Source organism: Passer domesticus, chromosome 1, assembly GCF_036417665.1.
Source record: "Passer domesticus isolate bPasDom1 chromosome 1, bPasDom1.hap1, whole genome shotgun sequence".
Classification (NCBI taxonomy): Eukaryota; Metazoa; Chordata; class Aves; order Passeriformes; family Passeridae; genus Passer; species Passer domesticus.
In genome coordinates, this window is record NC_087474.1 from 105,360,558 (window position 1) to 105,377,009 (window position 16,452).

Sequence of the window (16,452 nt, forward strand, 5' to 3'; positions counted from 1 at the left end):
CTCGCCCAGGGTGCTGGGGATAGAAATTCTGTCAGATGATACTCCCTAGAGTCTGCATTAATTCCAAACACAATGAGATATAATTCTGAAGTTAACTCAGTTCTCTCTCAGGAAGGAACTGTATTTCTAAGAAGACATTTGCCAACCAACAGATGTTAGAACAGTAACAGCCAAGGATCAAATTTGCATAGGTATATCTGTTAATTTTATTTCATCTTTGAGAAACCTGAGATATTTAGAAGCTGTGACCTTGCACATAATATCTGGAATACCTGATGATGCTCAGCTTAAAGTTAAAAAAGGTAGTCACCTCCAACTTCACCTATTTTGTGATCCTGGGATTCCAATTCTGTAATAATCTCCAGTTTTGCACCTGCACATACCTAAAGGTAGGGTACCAAGAATTTAACGTTTGAAATCATCTACAAGTGCATTTGTTCTATAATGTCTCACTGACCTTTCATCTGTGGATTGAGCGGTATTGGAAACAAACTGTGCCTTCCGTGATGCAGGCAGATGCTGTGTTTGTGCCATTTTATTTTGACAGCTAGCATTTAAAGTAGGTATTTCCTCATCAAAGTATATCCACATAAGGAGAGAAAGAAAAATTTCTGGAGGGCTGAACGGGAATGGACTAATACAATTAATGTTTTTGATTGATGAATAATAGCAGAAAAATAGAAGTCAAAATTATGAAGGAACTAATACAGAGCCATGCTTAGAGCCATAGAAACAGGGAAAAAAGGTGTAGTAGTCACAGGCATAATTTTAACATGCATCCAAAACATCAATTTTCCCAGTTTATGAAGAATGAATGCTGAATTCTCTCATTTCAAAAGTGGGACACAAAAAGTGTGAAGAAATGATGAAAGAAGGTCCCTGAGCATGTTGAGTTTTTTGAGTACTTCAAAGTAAGCATTTCAAGTGTTCCTCCCACCACTTCCCCATTTAAATGCACCATCAAGAGTGATTTTGGCCATTAAAGCATTTATGGTCAACCATTTCTCTGAAGCTTTCAGCACGTTGTGATTTTATTGTGGTGGGGATTTAAGCACTGCTGTCCTCTCTCAATGTCAGTCCACCTTCAAGGTATGAAAGATACTGCTTTGACCATTGTGGCCATCAAGGAATTTTCAGAAAGTCACATGAAAATATTATGGGCACACATGGCCATCCACTCACCATGCTATGTACACACTAATGAGTAATTACTAATGAGTAATTAATATATGCTAATGGCATCCAAGGACTCATCAACACTAATCTCAGAAGGGATAGGTTGTCAACTTCAACAGCAGCAACCCCAGGGGTAGGCAATAGCACCAGGTATGAGACAAGGCAGGGATTTGGTTAAAAAACCACAAAGTTGTATCTGTCAGCCACTGAATTAGAACTGAAGATCTTGGCTGAAGGCCGTGGTTCCGGCATGAACTTTACCTAGACATGTACGCTGACACCAGTGGCCAAATAATGCCTTCTGTGGTAAACTGAGTGTGCAATAACATCAAAAAGCAATCACAGAAAACGTACAACCCCCACCACAAGCATTAAAAATTCACTGAACTTGCACCAACTTGCTATGTGTGGTATTTAATTTAGTCAGGAAACATGACTTCACTCCCACTTGCTTTAACTTTTCCTCTTTGACACAAGCCAGGCAGAAGTGAAGTAGACAGATTTTCCCTGTTCTCTCAATTGCAAACAGCAGCAATTCTGTAATGGATCAAACAACTCCCACTGCATTCACCTGGCATCTCTGACTCCAAGTTTGATTGTGTATAAGACATTCTTGTGCTAGTCCTTTCCAGCAGTGGAAAAACTCTCTGTAAGGTTTTCTCATTAGCCTGATAGCTAAAATAAATTTTAGTTTGTGTTAGGTAAGTGGCAGCATGATAACATCTTGAGAATCCTCAAAATATTTCATATCCTCAAAATAGTTACGTAAAATTTCATTCCATAAAAACGGGGACTTCTAAGAATTACACAGGTAAGTGGGAAGGAGAAGGTATAAGTGGATAAAAGAGGTGTAGAAACAAAGAAATAGAAGAAAATAGTCCTGCAAAAGAAAATCATCACAAATAATCACATAGCTTAGATCATAATGGAAAAGGATGGGAAAAGATTATAAAGGGATGGGAAAAAAAAGCACAAAGCATTATTTTCAGTTTATAGTTACATACTTGACTCCCTACATATTTTCCTATAATACCACATATAATATCTCCCGTCTAAAACTTAATGGGGTGCAATGGCCATTTTCTGATGTTTTGATAAATGTACATTTCCACATTATTAATACCAATCAGTTATGCTGATTAGATTATTTTTGTTGAGTATCTACTATAAGTTCTGTGTGAAACTACTGACGTTGTATTGGCTAAAGACACATTTTATGCTATCTTTAGTGAGGATTTTGCTTAAACTGAAGAGGTTTAAGCAAGAATGGTGAGAACTGTGGTCATTGTGTTCACATGCCACCATTTAATATTCCCTCAGACCATCTCTCTGCAGAGCACTGAGATACTATTAATTGACAAGAAATGCACCTTAACAAGTCTGCCAGAAAAGGGGAAAAACAAAGACTGAAAAACAAATTTGGGATAGTATAATCTAAAAGTATGAAATCCATCTTGCCTAGTGCATAAAATTTTTAAGCACAGCATGCTTGCTCTCTGCCCAGGGAACCTGGGGCAAAATGAAAAAAGCAATCATCCTTTGCTGTGAAAAAAGAAACAGTAACAAGCTTCTTTTACACTGGAGTTTACTTGTCTAGTTCAATATTCCAGAGTTTAGGCTTCTACTGCCCTACACTGATTTAGCACTACTTTTATAAGAAATTTATAACATGGAACTGCTCAGAACACTGCAATGTGCCAGTCCCTTCTGTCCATGATTCTGTATGCCAGGTTTAAAAACCTCATGCACTATAGATGCAATACCTACTGCTTCACCAAAAACTTGTATACAGTTACCCAAACAGAAATCAGTATTGGGGCAAAAGACAAGGGGTAAAAATCCCCGATGTGCAGAATGATACATAATGTATATTCCTCATTCTTATGTAGCAAAAGGTGACCTTGCTTTTCCCAGACACTTGCACAAAAAAGCTAGGACATGTTTGTGGCTATTCCACATATGCCATTAAAACCACTTTGAATATCGTTGGTAACACTGGAAAATTCTTTTACAGAATTTCCACATTTTGTCAACCTGGAACATTTGTATTACAGGTATTCTTTATATCATAGACAGAATCTTAGTCTCCAGATGAATGCTAATATACATTTTCATTTTTGTATGTTATTTCTGCTTTTATTACACTGATGGTCCCTTTTACCAGCTTTTGACACTACTTCCACGTGCACAGAACACTTTTTCTTGGCTGTTCTCCATTTCATCTGTGCTTCTAAAGCTGAGAGTTAATCATACTTTTTTTTTTCCTTCCTCTCTGAGAAATTGGTCTCATGGGCCTTAAAGAAGCATCTTGTAAAAAAAGCAAAGTACCTGTGAAATGAAGTATTTGAGGTTGTTTTGTCAACATCCACTAATGACGAACACTTATCCTGGATGTGTTTACTTTTGCTCATATCTTCCCACTTTCTGATTAGATACTGCTCCTTAAATGATACATGTTTTCAAACCCAGTTACTGTCTGGATTTTTTTAAGGAAGTCTCTCCCTATCAAGTTCTGTTTTACCAGCCCATTTGTATTTAAGTACCACACTCCTATATCCTATTCCACGTGCTTAGCCCATTCTGTTGTGCCACCCCCACAAACTTTCCCTTCCATTTTCAGTGTCTCCTAGTCCCAGAAAGCTGGTCCACTGGCTGTTTTGTGCTGCAAACCATCTTCAGCATACTCCTGCCTGGGTCCTCTTCAAAGGTTGTTTTGGGTTGTTGCTGCTGCTCTTTGTTCTCTGGTGGCAGTGGCAGCACTCTTAGATGAGCAGAGATACACATAATCCAGCCTTCCTATCATTAAATAAAGGGTTGGCACCCTCATCTGAAAGAACCTCAGGGTTTTCCAGGAAATTGTCCCCAAGACTATAGAGTTTTCTGCCCTTTATCCCATTCCTGACCCTAAATGATACTTAGGGTAAGACAGTTTCAAATGTTTTTGAGTTTTTAAGCATTGCATACTAATAAATGCAATAAGTGATGATAATTTCTATTTACCTTTATAATCAACCTGGTGAAATTTAAGCTATTTCAGGTAAATAAAATCCCTTCTGTCATTCATCTCAAAATGCTGTTTTCAGAAAATGTATCTGGAACCATTTAAACTATCATTTTAAAGAGGGGATATTTTTCAAGTTGGACAGAGAATTATTTAAAAAAAATAGTAAGGAAATGTGAAAATCTGCTTAGATATACTGGTTCAAACAAGCCATGCGAATACAATGTTATATTTGACTTTTTGGCCACTGACAGGATAATCAAGTAGATGAAAGATTACAGTGAATTATAGCACTGACTGAGTTTTCTTCCAAAAAGTCAGAAAGATCAAACGATGTTTGGAGCAGCCGAGATTGAGAGATTCCATTAGATGCTACTTCTCCCTCCCCTCTTTCTAATAAGATGGAAGCTTTTTAGAAAATATGTGACAAATGACCACTCACAGCAGAAATAAATCACAGACCACAGAGTACAGAATTATTAATAGTGCAATAATAGTAATAACTTACTGTGATAGCAAAGAAGTACCATTAAGAGGGACACAGCAGCTAATAGCATTTCCTCTACAGGGGCTAAGGGGCAAACCTTCCTTTGGTACCTTATAAATAAGTGGAAGATTAAAGGAGCCAGTGGGACCAAACAGCCTGATTTTTCCAGAATGCTACTGAATAGGTAGTGCCTGTAAAGTGCTCTCCATCTCCCCTATGTGACAATATTTTAATAGTTCTTTAGTTAATTTAAATTAGAGTGAGAGGACATTTAGTTGCAGTAAAAGACTTGAGGGGGTATAAAATATGGTAATGCTAGGAGGGCTGTGACATGGTTTTCAATTATTAGCCTTGTTTTCTCCTCAGCAAAGTGCTGTGTGAAAAAAACCCTTGAAATTTAGCACATGGATTTGTATTCAGGCACTATGTAAAAAACTAAAACAATTAATCATGAATGGTCAATTAGATAGTTCTTTCAGGTCTTCATATTTAGTTATATACATATTTTGGGAAGAAAACATTTATATTACTTTACATATGTAATTAAAATCTTTGTGTGTGTGTGTGTGTATTTGTCTTAGTAGTAAAAGTTCACAAAAAGTAACTTTGATTTCACTAATGGTGAAGATGTTGGAAAGTTGTGAAGAATATATATTATCAGAGTTATTTACCATGTTTTCAAGGTTTTAACGAAAGCAGCATAGTTATTCACCAGTTCAAGAAAATTGTCTGCTTTGCAAACTAATGTTTCCATTTGTGCTTTTTTTCAATGTTATTGTCTTGGTTTTAATAATCAATAGCTTTTTATGGAAGAGCAGATTTTTTCTATTCAATGACATAATGAATGAAATTAATAATTAATTAATCAATAGATGGAAATATTATTTCCATTATTATTGATTGGTTTTGAAAGCAAAAAATGTAAGAAAACCTGCACCAATTAAAAAAAAAAGAAAAGTTAGTAACCTCCACAGTTACTTATACATTCTAATGCAGCCTGGGGTCCCATTAGATCACATATACCATAAGTATGTTGGGAAATGTGTGTATATATAACTTACATACATCTAAAGCTCTTGTTGTTAAGGACATTCAACTTGCTAATGAAAAGTTAGCATACAGCTACTGAAAAAAAGTGTCACCATGGAAATTTCTAAGCTAGAATTTCTGTTCTCACACAACTACTATGTCCAGAACACAGAAGTATTTCTGGAACTGCTATCCATCTGTGACTGACAGTAATGGCCAAAAACACTCTACTGACCTCTTTTGGAAGCAAAGAAGTTACTGGGTACCCACATTTTCCAGAAATGCATCTTAATAAAGCAAAACAAAAAGATGCCAGTAGGTATTTTATCGAATAATAGAATATGCTGAGTTGGGAGGGATCCATCAGGATCATAGAGTCCATCTGCTGGCCCTGCACAGGACTCACCATGTGTCTGAGAGCACTATCCAAACTCTTGAACTCTGTCAGGCTTGGTGCTGTGACCACTTCCCTGGGGAGCCTGTTCCAGCACCCTCAAGGTGAAAATCCTTTTCCTGATATCTAACCTAATCCTCTCCTGACTCAGTTTCATCCTGTTTCTTTGAGTCCTGTCACTGGTGATGAGAGTGATCAGCACCTGTCCCTTCCCATTGTGAGGATGTTGAAGACTGCAAGGAGGTCTCCCTTCAGTTTCCTCAAGGCTGAACAGACCAAGTGGTCTCAGCTTTTACTTATAAGTGAGTTTATAATTTCTGAGAACAATGAATCAACACTGCCTGAAAGAACAAGGGGAATAAAGCAAATATTTGGCAACAGCTTCCAAAACCAGCATGCTAAAGCAGCTTTCTCAGTTCAAGAGTAGTGAACAGCAGTCAAGCTATACTCAACATGATTTCATTGTAATGAAGACTCAACCCTGAGAGAAGAATAAAACTTCCATTGCAATTGCTTTTGCATCTGACATACAAGAGAAAACTGCTCAACGCTAAAATGACCTTTTGAATAAATCTACATGCCAGAAGAGGAACCAGAGTTCCTGACAAGCAAGAAGGCCATAAATGCATAAAACCATGCCCCTTTATGCTTCTGCAATGTTCCTGTGCATGTGCAAGCAGGGGTTTGCACAGGTTCCTACATATTCATGAACGAGGCTCTTTTGTTGTGCAAATTCCAACTTTTGCATTTTGATTACTTCCTTCTATGTTTGTACAGTACACAGCCCTAGCATAATGGATATTTCAAACCTCCTCCTCAACTGATGATCCTACATTCATAAGCTTTGGAGAAAAGAAGGATTTATTTGTGCTTAGCATTCTTGCTGGCTACATGGTTCTCTGTGCAAAACCCTTCTGGATTGCCCTTTGTGAAGCATTTAACACTCTTCCACTGTCTGTATAGATAATTAGGTGTCAAGTTTCAGCATTTTTAATTAGCTCATGTAAATAGCCTTGCTGGGGGAGAGATGCAACAGCATTTCAGTGCTAAAACAAACACTTTTATTGTAAATGGTATCTATATATTAAATTAAGAACATTACAAAATTTATTACTATTTTGTATTTAAAAGCTTTAGAGTTTTGATTTTTTTTTTTTTTACTACGTTGTTTTGAGTTTCAAATCTGAGTTATTTTTGCCCTCCTGTATTTTCTGGTAAGAAGTTAAGGGTTATTATGCCTCTTGGAGATAAAAGGACCTGCTGCTGGGATGTTTCAAGTTATCCAGACCTGCCATATGAGATTAATTATTGCTGTAGCTGACTGTGTAATTCAAAGGTTAAAATGCAGAGTCGAAACAATAAGTGAATCCTAATGTGATTAAGAATGTATGAATTATTTTGTCTGCTTCTTCTGCACTCATACATTACACAGCAATAACCTTGTTAGCCATATTCAGCTTCAGGAATATTAATCCAACAATGCATGCCTACAGGATAGCACAGCTTTTGGGCTCACACATGGATGTAGAACCTCCTGAAAGCTAAATGGTGGCTGGTCTCAAAATATTTTCAAACAAGCCCTAATTTGACTATGAGGTGACTGTGTTATGAAGGGCGAAAGCAAATTAGGCTTCAACTGAAAGGTACAACTCATGTCATGCCAAGATCATAGGAGGAACTTAACATGCTGTGTGCTAATACTCTAGTCAAACACAACATCATTCTTATTGATTCCATTAAAAAGCTTTGCAGCATTTCAAATAAACAAATAATATTGGACAGCTGGTGATGACTTGACAACTCACACTGATCCCTCTGTGATCTGTAAATATAACCCACTTCTACAGACACCTCAGAGATGATGGCTTTCCTTCTGAGATGCGTATCTGCTGTGTTCACTGGACAAACTTTGGGTGATTGTTTTTCTAACTGCGTGTCTCATTCAGTACAACTTCATAAGGAAATTGCTTGGGCAGTGCTGAATTAATTAGCTAGTGATGTTCTCATTGCTATCAATTTAGTATTTATAAATTTATTCATTATTATGCTACACAATGTCATCTATGAAGCTTGGTGCTCTGTCCTAAGAGTCGCTGACTTTTCAATCTATTTCTGTTAAAATTAAAAAAGGGAATTCTCTCAAAATAGTTCTTTTTAGGATGTCATTGTTTTTCTCGTAACAATTAGCTTTCACAATGAACTGAAATAGCTTAGGCATTCTTTGTCAGCTGGAGAAAATCTTCTTTTGTAGGTTTGTATATCATGAGCAAATTTTCAATCAAAGGGTTTAGAAAAAGCAGAATGCTTTAGAAGGTACAATGCAACCCTTTCTTCTCTCTGCTTCCCATGGTCAATTATACGATGAAGAATTTCATTGCTATGTGAGTTTTGGTGGAACTTGCTCTGACTTATCAATGCTACAGCAGTCTGAGAGGAGCCTTGGCAGAGAGAAAATACAATGAGCAGTTTATAAATCACTTACAATATTACCTTCTGGTACCTTCGATTAGGTACCATGATCAAAACCAGAATTAGAGTCCTGTAGATGAGTTAAACACTCAACTCCTCTTTAAGTAGGGTTTAAGTGAATCAAATTACTAACATAGAACTTATTCCAGGTCAGGAATTTGGCAAGAGGCAAACTGAGAGCTGGAATGGAAAAAAGTAGGAATGGAACTACAATTACAACATATTACAGTATAACCTTGGCACTGCTAAGTAACAGGAACTAATGAAACCTTTTCAGTGCTAAGAAATGCCACTTTCCCTAAAATTAGAGCTGCGTCATTACTGAGAAAAAAGCTATGGTAGGATATATAAAAGAGATTAATGTTTCTTTTTCAAGAAAGATTTTATTTTCAGATTTTAGAGATATATGCCACTTGTGGAAAGGATATGAGAAAGAAGTGAAGGGACCATGAGGAAACATAAAACCAGAGAAAATTTATATCGTGGGTAATTTGGCTTTTTGAAAATATCACAAAGGTGTAAAAGAAGGAAAAGATCGTAGCAAACTTAACTATTTAAAGTCTGGGATAGTGAGAGCCCTGAGCTAACGTTTATGCGAAAGGATAAATTATCTACTGAAGCTGCACAAGTGCTCATACTGCTGCTCAACCCAAAATGACTCACAAATTCTATCACAAGCTTATGATTTTTAATGATATTTAGAATGATTTAAAATACATTATTTATAATTCTATCATAAACCCAGGATAGATAAACTCAATCCACTATTTAGACAATTCACCAGCAATCAGGAATTGCAGGCTTGTCTTCAGGGAGGCACAGACATATACAACAGTGTATGAAGTCCCATGACTGCAGTCTCACAAGGCACATGCATAAGGGGCCTCCTCCCACATAAGCAAAAAAGAGCATGTTCCCTGTGACTGAGCTTTAAGGGTTAATAGACTAATACATTTCATATTAACACCAAAAATCACCACAGAGGACTAACAGACAAATGAAACATTTCAGTCAGATGTAGTGCCTGAAGCAAACAGTGAACTCTCTGCTTCAGATAACCCTAGCATCTGTGTATGTACCACAGAGAAAATGAATATATCAGTCTTGGGAAAAAAAAATCTGAGAAACTCTCATGTCACCACAGTGTAATGCTTGAGCTTAATATTTTTCCTAACCAAAGAAACAGATTCCAGATCTTAGAAGTGATAGAGAAGACCATATTTCATTAAATTTTCTCTGATGAACAAAAAAAAAGTAAATCAAAGGCAAATAAAGAAGGAATAGTTTAGTGTGGTTCAATGAGTCTCTTTGAATGCACAGCATGAATTACTCGGAAATACTTGAAATTGTTTAAATTTCAACATCTTGTCTACAAAGTAAAAGAAAATGTATTTCAGAAAAAGTAGTATGTAATAGATTTGTGGCTCCTTCTGCTCTCAAAAATCCAAGAAAAACCTTCTGCCTCAAAGTCTCTGCTGGAAACTCACAAAATTTGACAAATTTTGGCTGGAGCTTCCACAGCCCATCCCCTCATTTTTTCACCATGTTTAACTTAACTTCAGCTTTTTCTTTTTTTTATACTTCTGGCCAGTTAATACACTTGACCAGACAGCTTCCATACATAGAAAATAATGTAAAAGACAAAATTACAGTAAATTGAAAGAAAAAACATTTCAAAATGAACAAGGAGTCCATATGTGCTTAATTTTCTCTGTGTCTCAATTCTGAATTCTTAGGAGGTCCTAAAATGCTCCTAAAAAGATGGCTCAGACAGTTTGTTTTGCTAAAAGCAAAGCTTGGACAATTGCTTTTTGTAGTTACCAGAGAGTGGAATTTAAACATTGCTTATGGCCTTTACTATGGTAAGGACGTTTGTTTTTTTTATTTTTTTATTTTTATAATGGTTGGTTGACAACATCAGCAAAATGAATCCTGTAACTTCGACAAGAGACTGAAAAGGATGCCTTACACCTGATGAGGACTATGAAATGTTTCACCCGTAGCTGTTTTACTTTTCTGGCCCATTTCTTAAATTGCATGTACTTAATGCAATCCCCTGCAAATTAAGAGCAACTTCATCTGGACAGTTAGGGAGGGCAGCTCTGTAAGGACACACCTCCTGTTTCAGAGGCTTAAAATCAGAGACAATCAAAGACTAATTTAGCCCATGTACATGGAGCAGCACTTCTAAAAGTTTGAAGAGAAGTAAGTCCTCCCAGGCAGGTAAACTCCACAGCGGCTCCAATGTATCCAATATCCAAAAAAGGAGAATGAGGCGTCTGAACACATTATATACATCCATAAACTAAGGAAATCCTGTGAATCATTGATGATTAAACATTGAAACTCCACTCCTGTTGTGGTTTAATCCCAGCTGTCAACAAAGTATCACACAACCATTTTCTCACTCCCCCACGGGGATGGGGGAGAGAATCAGCAGGGTAAAAGTGAGGAAAGACAGTGGAGTAGGTAAAGTAGAAGCCTTGTGCACATGTAAAATGTCACAAGGAATTAATTCACCATTCCCCATGGTCAGACAGGTGTTCAACCATTCCCAGGAAAACTTCCCTCAAGCACATAAAACAATGACTTGGGAAGACAAATGCCATCACTCCAAATGTCTCCCCCATTCCTTCTCATTCCCCCTGCTTCATACACTCAGCACGATGCCATAGGGTATAGGATTGTGCCTTTGGTCACTTGGGTCAGCTGTCCCAGCTGTGTCCCCTCCCAACTCCTCGTGCACCCCCAGCCTGTTTGCTGGTGGGGTGGGGTGAGGAGCAGAAAAGTCCTTCACTCTGTGTAAACTCTGCTCAAACTCTGATCAACAATAACTGAAACATCCCTGGGTTACAAACCTGTGTTCAGCACAAATCCCAAACTCAGCCCCATACCAGCTGCTGTGAAGAAAATTAATCTTCCAAAACCAGCACAACTCCCAGATCCAGAACAAGACTGGTTAGTTGGAAAGCCTAGATGTTAAAAACATAAAAGCTATGCTCTACCTCATGTGCTCTGATCCATTTACTGTGTTAGATAAACAGCATTAATCCACACAAAGCTATTGTGGTGCCTAATGGAGTTGTGAATGACTGTCTTCTGATAGGTGAAGAGATTTCATGGGATTAGCCCTAATCAGGTACTTTAGGTAATGAGAATCTCTCCATCCAGCATTGAACAAAGCCACACAAAATGGTTATTTCCCCATATCTCAGCAGGGTTTGGATAGACAAAAACACAGATTAAGGTAATGTCTGAGCACGGTATACTTCCTTTCATTGGTTCAATAAATAATAAAAAAAATAAGGACAAGTCTAACGTCATAGATAGAGCAAAGACACATTTACTCCAATTCATTGCAAAGCTAAACAGAAAAATCTGGCAGATTAAAATAATCTGAGTTAATTCCTCCCATATTTTAGACATTCTTCAAATTGCGTAGTCACTGCATTTCATTAGACAAGTGAGCAGTTCAGTTTTATACATCCACATTCATATTTCATTTAAATGAAAAGCAATATATTTATTAAAGGTAAATTCGTAAAAAAGCTTAATTCTGATCAATTTATTTAACATAGTATCTCTTTGTGAATATGTCAATTTATTGAAAGGATTAATTTTTTTAAACAAAGTAATACCAAAACTCAGGATGTAATATAAATATATAAAACTGAGCTTCAAATGTTCATGCAAACCACATACACATATAATGGATATCTGCTAAAACACACTAAAACATAATAACCTATTCAAAAATATTTCCTTTAAAGCAATTGCCTACATTTAATATTTAAGCCTTAGGGAAAAATTAAAGCAACAACACTTTTACTGCACAACATTCTCATAAAACATGGATGAGTGCTTCACTTCTGATAAAACAACATGCATCAGGAATTTATTGTATTAAGGTACTAGCAGATCAGGGGACAAAGCAAATCATGTTGAGAAAGATGAGAAAGATGATTTGTTGATTAAAAAATAAAATAAAACCCCAAACAAATCAACAACAGATTTTAAAATGAGTGCTATTATTGCCCTACATAACCTTCAGATGTTATTGAAAATACCAACTTTTCTCTAGCTCTATTTTTTACCTCTATGCATTTTCAAATCAGATAAGTACTCCCAAGCAAGCAAAAAGGGAGGAATCAGATCAAAGACAATAAAGCATGACAGATAAAGGCAGAGCTATCTGATAATAATAAAACACAGGAAAACAATCCACTTTTCATCAGGTCATATGGTTCATGGGCTGTAGGAGCAGATGATATTCAGATACTAGCATGGAATTATAATACTGTAGGAGGCTTGAAATGGAATTAAAATACTGTAGGAGGCTTGAAATGCTAATTCATGCTAAAACTGTATATTTGAATAAGCCCCTCAGCTTAATCACTGAAATCAAGTTGAAACATGGGTCAGCTTTTGCTATTTAAACAAAATATTAAATGAAAAACTCCAGTGATGTCTTCATGTGAACTCATCACAGAAAACTAACACAGAATCAAAATGGTCTTGTGACAGCATTCTGGATATACAAATTACTGGTAAAATGGTAACTCTCAGCTATAGAAATGGCAGAGGAATTTTGGCCACTATCCCCTTAGACAGTAGGGTCCATGTGATCCATGGTTTTGTTTCTGATCACAAACTGAACTTTTGTGAATATTTGTTATTTGTATTGAGTAAGCAAACAACAAAATGCATATAAAGATTTTTCTAGTGAGACAGTGTGTCTAACCCAGGAGTGTAGAGATACCTGTAATTTCACAGATTGTTTCAGAATATTCAAGCTCCTCATAAAGGAGTATGATGACCCATAAAAAAACCCAAACCAAACCATAAAAAAAATAATCTAGAACCATAAAATACAAGTTGAAACACCATCAGAGGGAGAGTTAAACGCAGAATTATTTTTGTGCAGAAATGCAGAAAAGGCAGTGAACCTAATGGCAAGATATGAAATGTATTAAAGAGAGACAAAACAGAGCTCTATGGAAATTTAAAACTGATCTGAAGATGGAAATGGCAATGAGGATTAAAGCTGCAGGCAGGAAAAAGAGCTAGCTTTTTTATGGGTTCACAGTGTTCTCTGTATTCCTGCTTGCAATTATACTCTAGGGTAGCAATCAGTCATCAGGAACATCCAAAAAGAGTAATATCCACTGTAATGGAAGTTATTCCATTCATACTTGCATGATGAGCCATTTCCATGATCCAGAATTAATTTCTTCTACATCAAAAGTACTCAAATCATACCACACTAGTGTTTAAGCACAGTGATACTCATAAACCTTAAGAATGACATTTCAATCACAGTTAAATAAAAGTCAGAGGGAGCTTAAGCTAATTTTTAATATGAGACTTATTAACATTTATTTCAAACACTGGCCTGGACATATTGAAAAGTAAAATTCAGCAAAGGGAAGTCTATGGAGAGGTCATGTATTCTGTCTTGCTTTATAAGGAGAGGCATATTTAACTTATCAGACTGCTTATTTAAAAAAACACAACATTGTTAATTTATTCCTTTGTTTGCATCTCCTTAGCTCTTACCTTCCAGACTCAAATGTAAACCACGTTGAGTCACGTCCATATCTCCTCAAAGAGCTCAGAGGCCACATGACCAGCTTGACCTTGGCATTGTGGATGTCCCAGAGATAGATGTTTTCATGCGTGATCTGCATTGTACATTCCCCATAGATATCTAAATTTGGTGTAGGCATAAGGTATACATTGAATCGTTCTGAAAAAAACACAAAGTAAGACATCATTGGTTAAAGTAAGATTTTATACTGGGAGAAAACCAGTGACATAGTCTTTAGTTCTGATGATCCAGAAATCAAAGCCAAAAAATCTGGTTTTAACAGAGGTGAGGATCCACTGAGATACTGAAGCAGTCCTGCTAGTGTGTAAGAGAGGAGTAAGAGGAGAATCATCCTCATTTTGTTTCCCTTATAAATGATGCATCAGTGTGAAACATCTTTCACAGATTATCTGCATAGTCCTTTCAGACATATGTTCCCAGCAACTTTACTGAAGTCCTTTTTTACCCTCACATTAAGGTCCATGACTCTTTAAAAATCAAAATCCTCAATGATGAGAACTTTGACAAAGACTCCTCTCTCAAAGAACAGAACTGAAGGTATCCTGGCAAAATATGTATGTGCAGCCGTTGCCTTTTAGAAAAGCTGTCCTTGAAATTACAAATCCAAGTTTACTGCTTGAAGCTTGTAAATAATTACTTTCCTTGCATTCAGTTTCTGTTTATTTGCCAAAGTAATTCATATTTTCAAAATTAATAACTATTTTAATCATCTCTTGCTTTCTTGAAACATCTGATTCAACATGATATATTATTATGGTCATGACATCAATCACTATCAGCTGCACTTTGCTTGCAAAGTGCACTTATTGCAGTAGGAGGTCAAGGGCATTAATAATTCTCTGAAGTGCCTGGATTGCATGGGTTTTAATAAGCAATGCAAAAAAAAATCATAAAAAAAAGGAAAAAAAAGGAAAAAAAAGGAAAAAACCAAGGTGATATAAACCACCATTAACTCATATGAAAGGAAGTAAACATTATTAGGAAGAGAAATTTAAATAAAAATGTAATTTTCTTTTATAAATAACTTATGTTTTTATGAGTTGCTTCTAAAAAGAGTGAAAAACTCAGTTAAATTTCTGGTTGTACAGTTGGAAGTGCCAGCCTATATTTTAACATTACATGCATTGCAATATTAGTGCTTAATAGCATCATATGGGAGAGTGCAGTACATTCACAACTTTCCTGTCACAGTTTCTTTTCATCTTTGAAATGGATAAAAATGCAAAATGTCAATTCTACTGCCTGAAGGTGTTGACAAAAACGGTAAGAACAATTCAAAGCATCAGCATGAGCAATGCTTATTCAATAACAATATTTGGAAAATGTTCCTTAGAGGGACAACTGATAGGAAAATTGCCTCCAATTACTTGATAAAGTGAAAAGGGTTAAAGGGTAAAAAGGGTGGATTAAATATTTTTAATCTACCATTGGAACTGAATTGTCTCACTGTATCCTCTCAAAAATTAGGAAGGAATTTAAATTTAAGTGACAGAAATTTACTGCAACACTCAAAATTAGCTTCCCGTTCTGTTTGCAATTCATTATTATAGGCATTGTGTCTCTAATTTTTAAACATTTGATATATACATATGTTTTTGACCAAACAGTAAAATATTGCAAATGAGTTAATATAAAATATGTTATGAGTGTGTGTGATTTTGCGTGTGTATGAATAAAGTGGCAAAAGTTTGAGGAATTAGAGAAAGCAAGGAACTGCTGGCTGAGCAATAAAAATTGCTGCATAGCTATAAGTAAACTTGCCATCCCCAATGTTGTTCTGTTTCAGTCAATTTAATTTTGTCCTATTAATGGCTCCTCAATTTATTCATTTAGTCACAACCTCTTCTCCCAGGCCCAAGTTCTCATTAGTCACACGAATGGGTTTTAGCCCTGGAAGTTTAATTTTATGACCAGGATCCCATGTGTGAAACCCCAGACATTTTGTGAAAGTCTTGTGACACACAGCACAGGTAGATTAGCAGAGGCTGTTGAGATCCCTGAGGAGAATTTCCCCTAATGCTCAGAGAAGTGTATGGGGCAGGGGTGTAATGTAATGCCTACTAAACTAAATGGAAAGACTCACACTTGGGAGTAAAGGGTCAAAGACCGCATTGGGAAGGGAATGGTGGTGAACAAGATAACTTTCACTTTGTACTGCAATTATATATATATATATATGTGTGTGTATATGTATATGTATATGTATACACATCCTTTCAGTATCCATATGTCATTGGGATCATCATGCAGAAATTCCTTGCAGCTCTGCAGGTGTACTTTTATCATGT

General features: G+C 36.3%; 1 protein-coding gene across 2 annotated transcripts in view; it reads right to left on the bottom strand.

Moving 5' to 3' along the window:
• Window positions 1-16,452, bottom strand: part of DOK6 (docking protein 6) — a 251,085-nt gene that overhangs the window by 82,540 nt on the left and 152,093 nt on the right. For both annotated transcript variants that reach the window (XM_064432502.1, XM_064432511.1), the window contains exon 5: window positions 14,113-14,302. In XM_064432502.1, coding sequence (XP_064288572.1) covers window positions 14,113-14,302 — 190 coding nt within the window. The remainder of the gene's footprint in view (window positions 1-14,112; window positions 14,303-16,452) is intronic.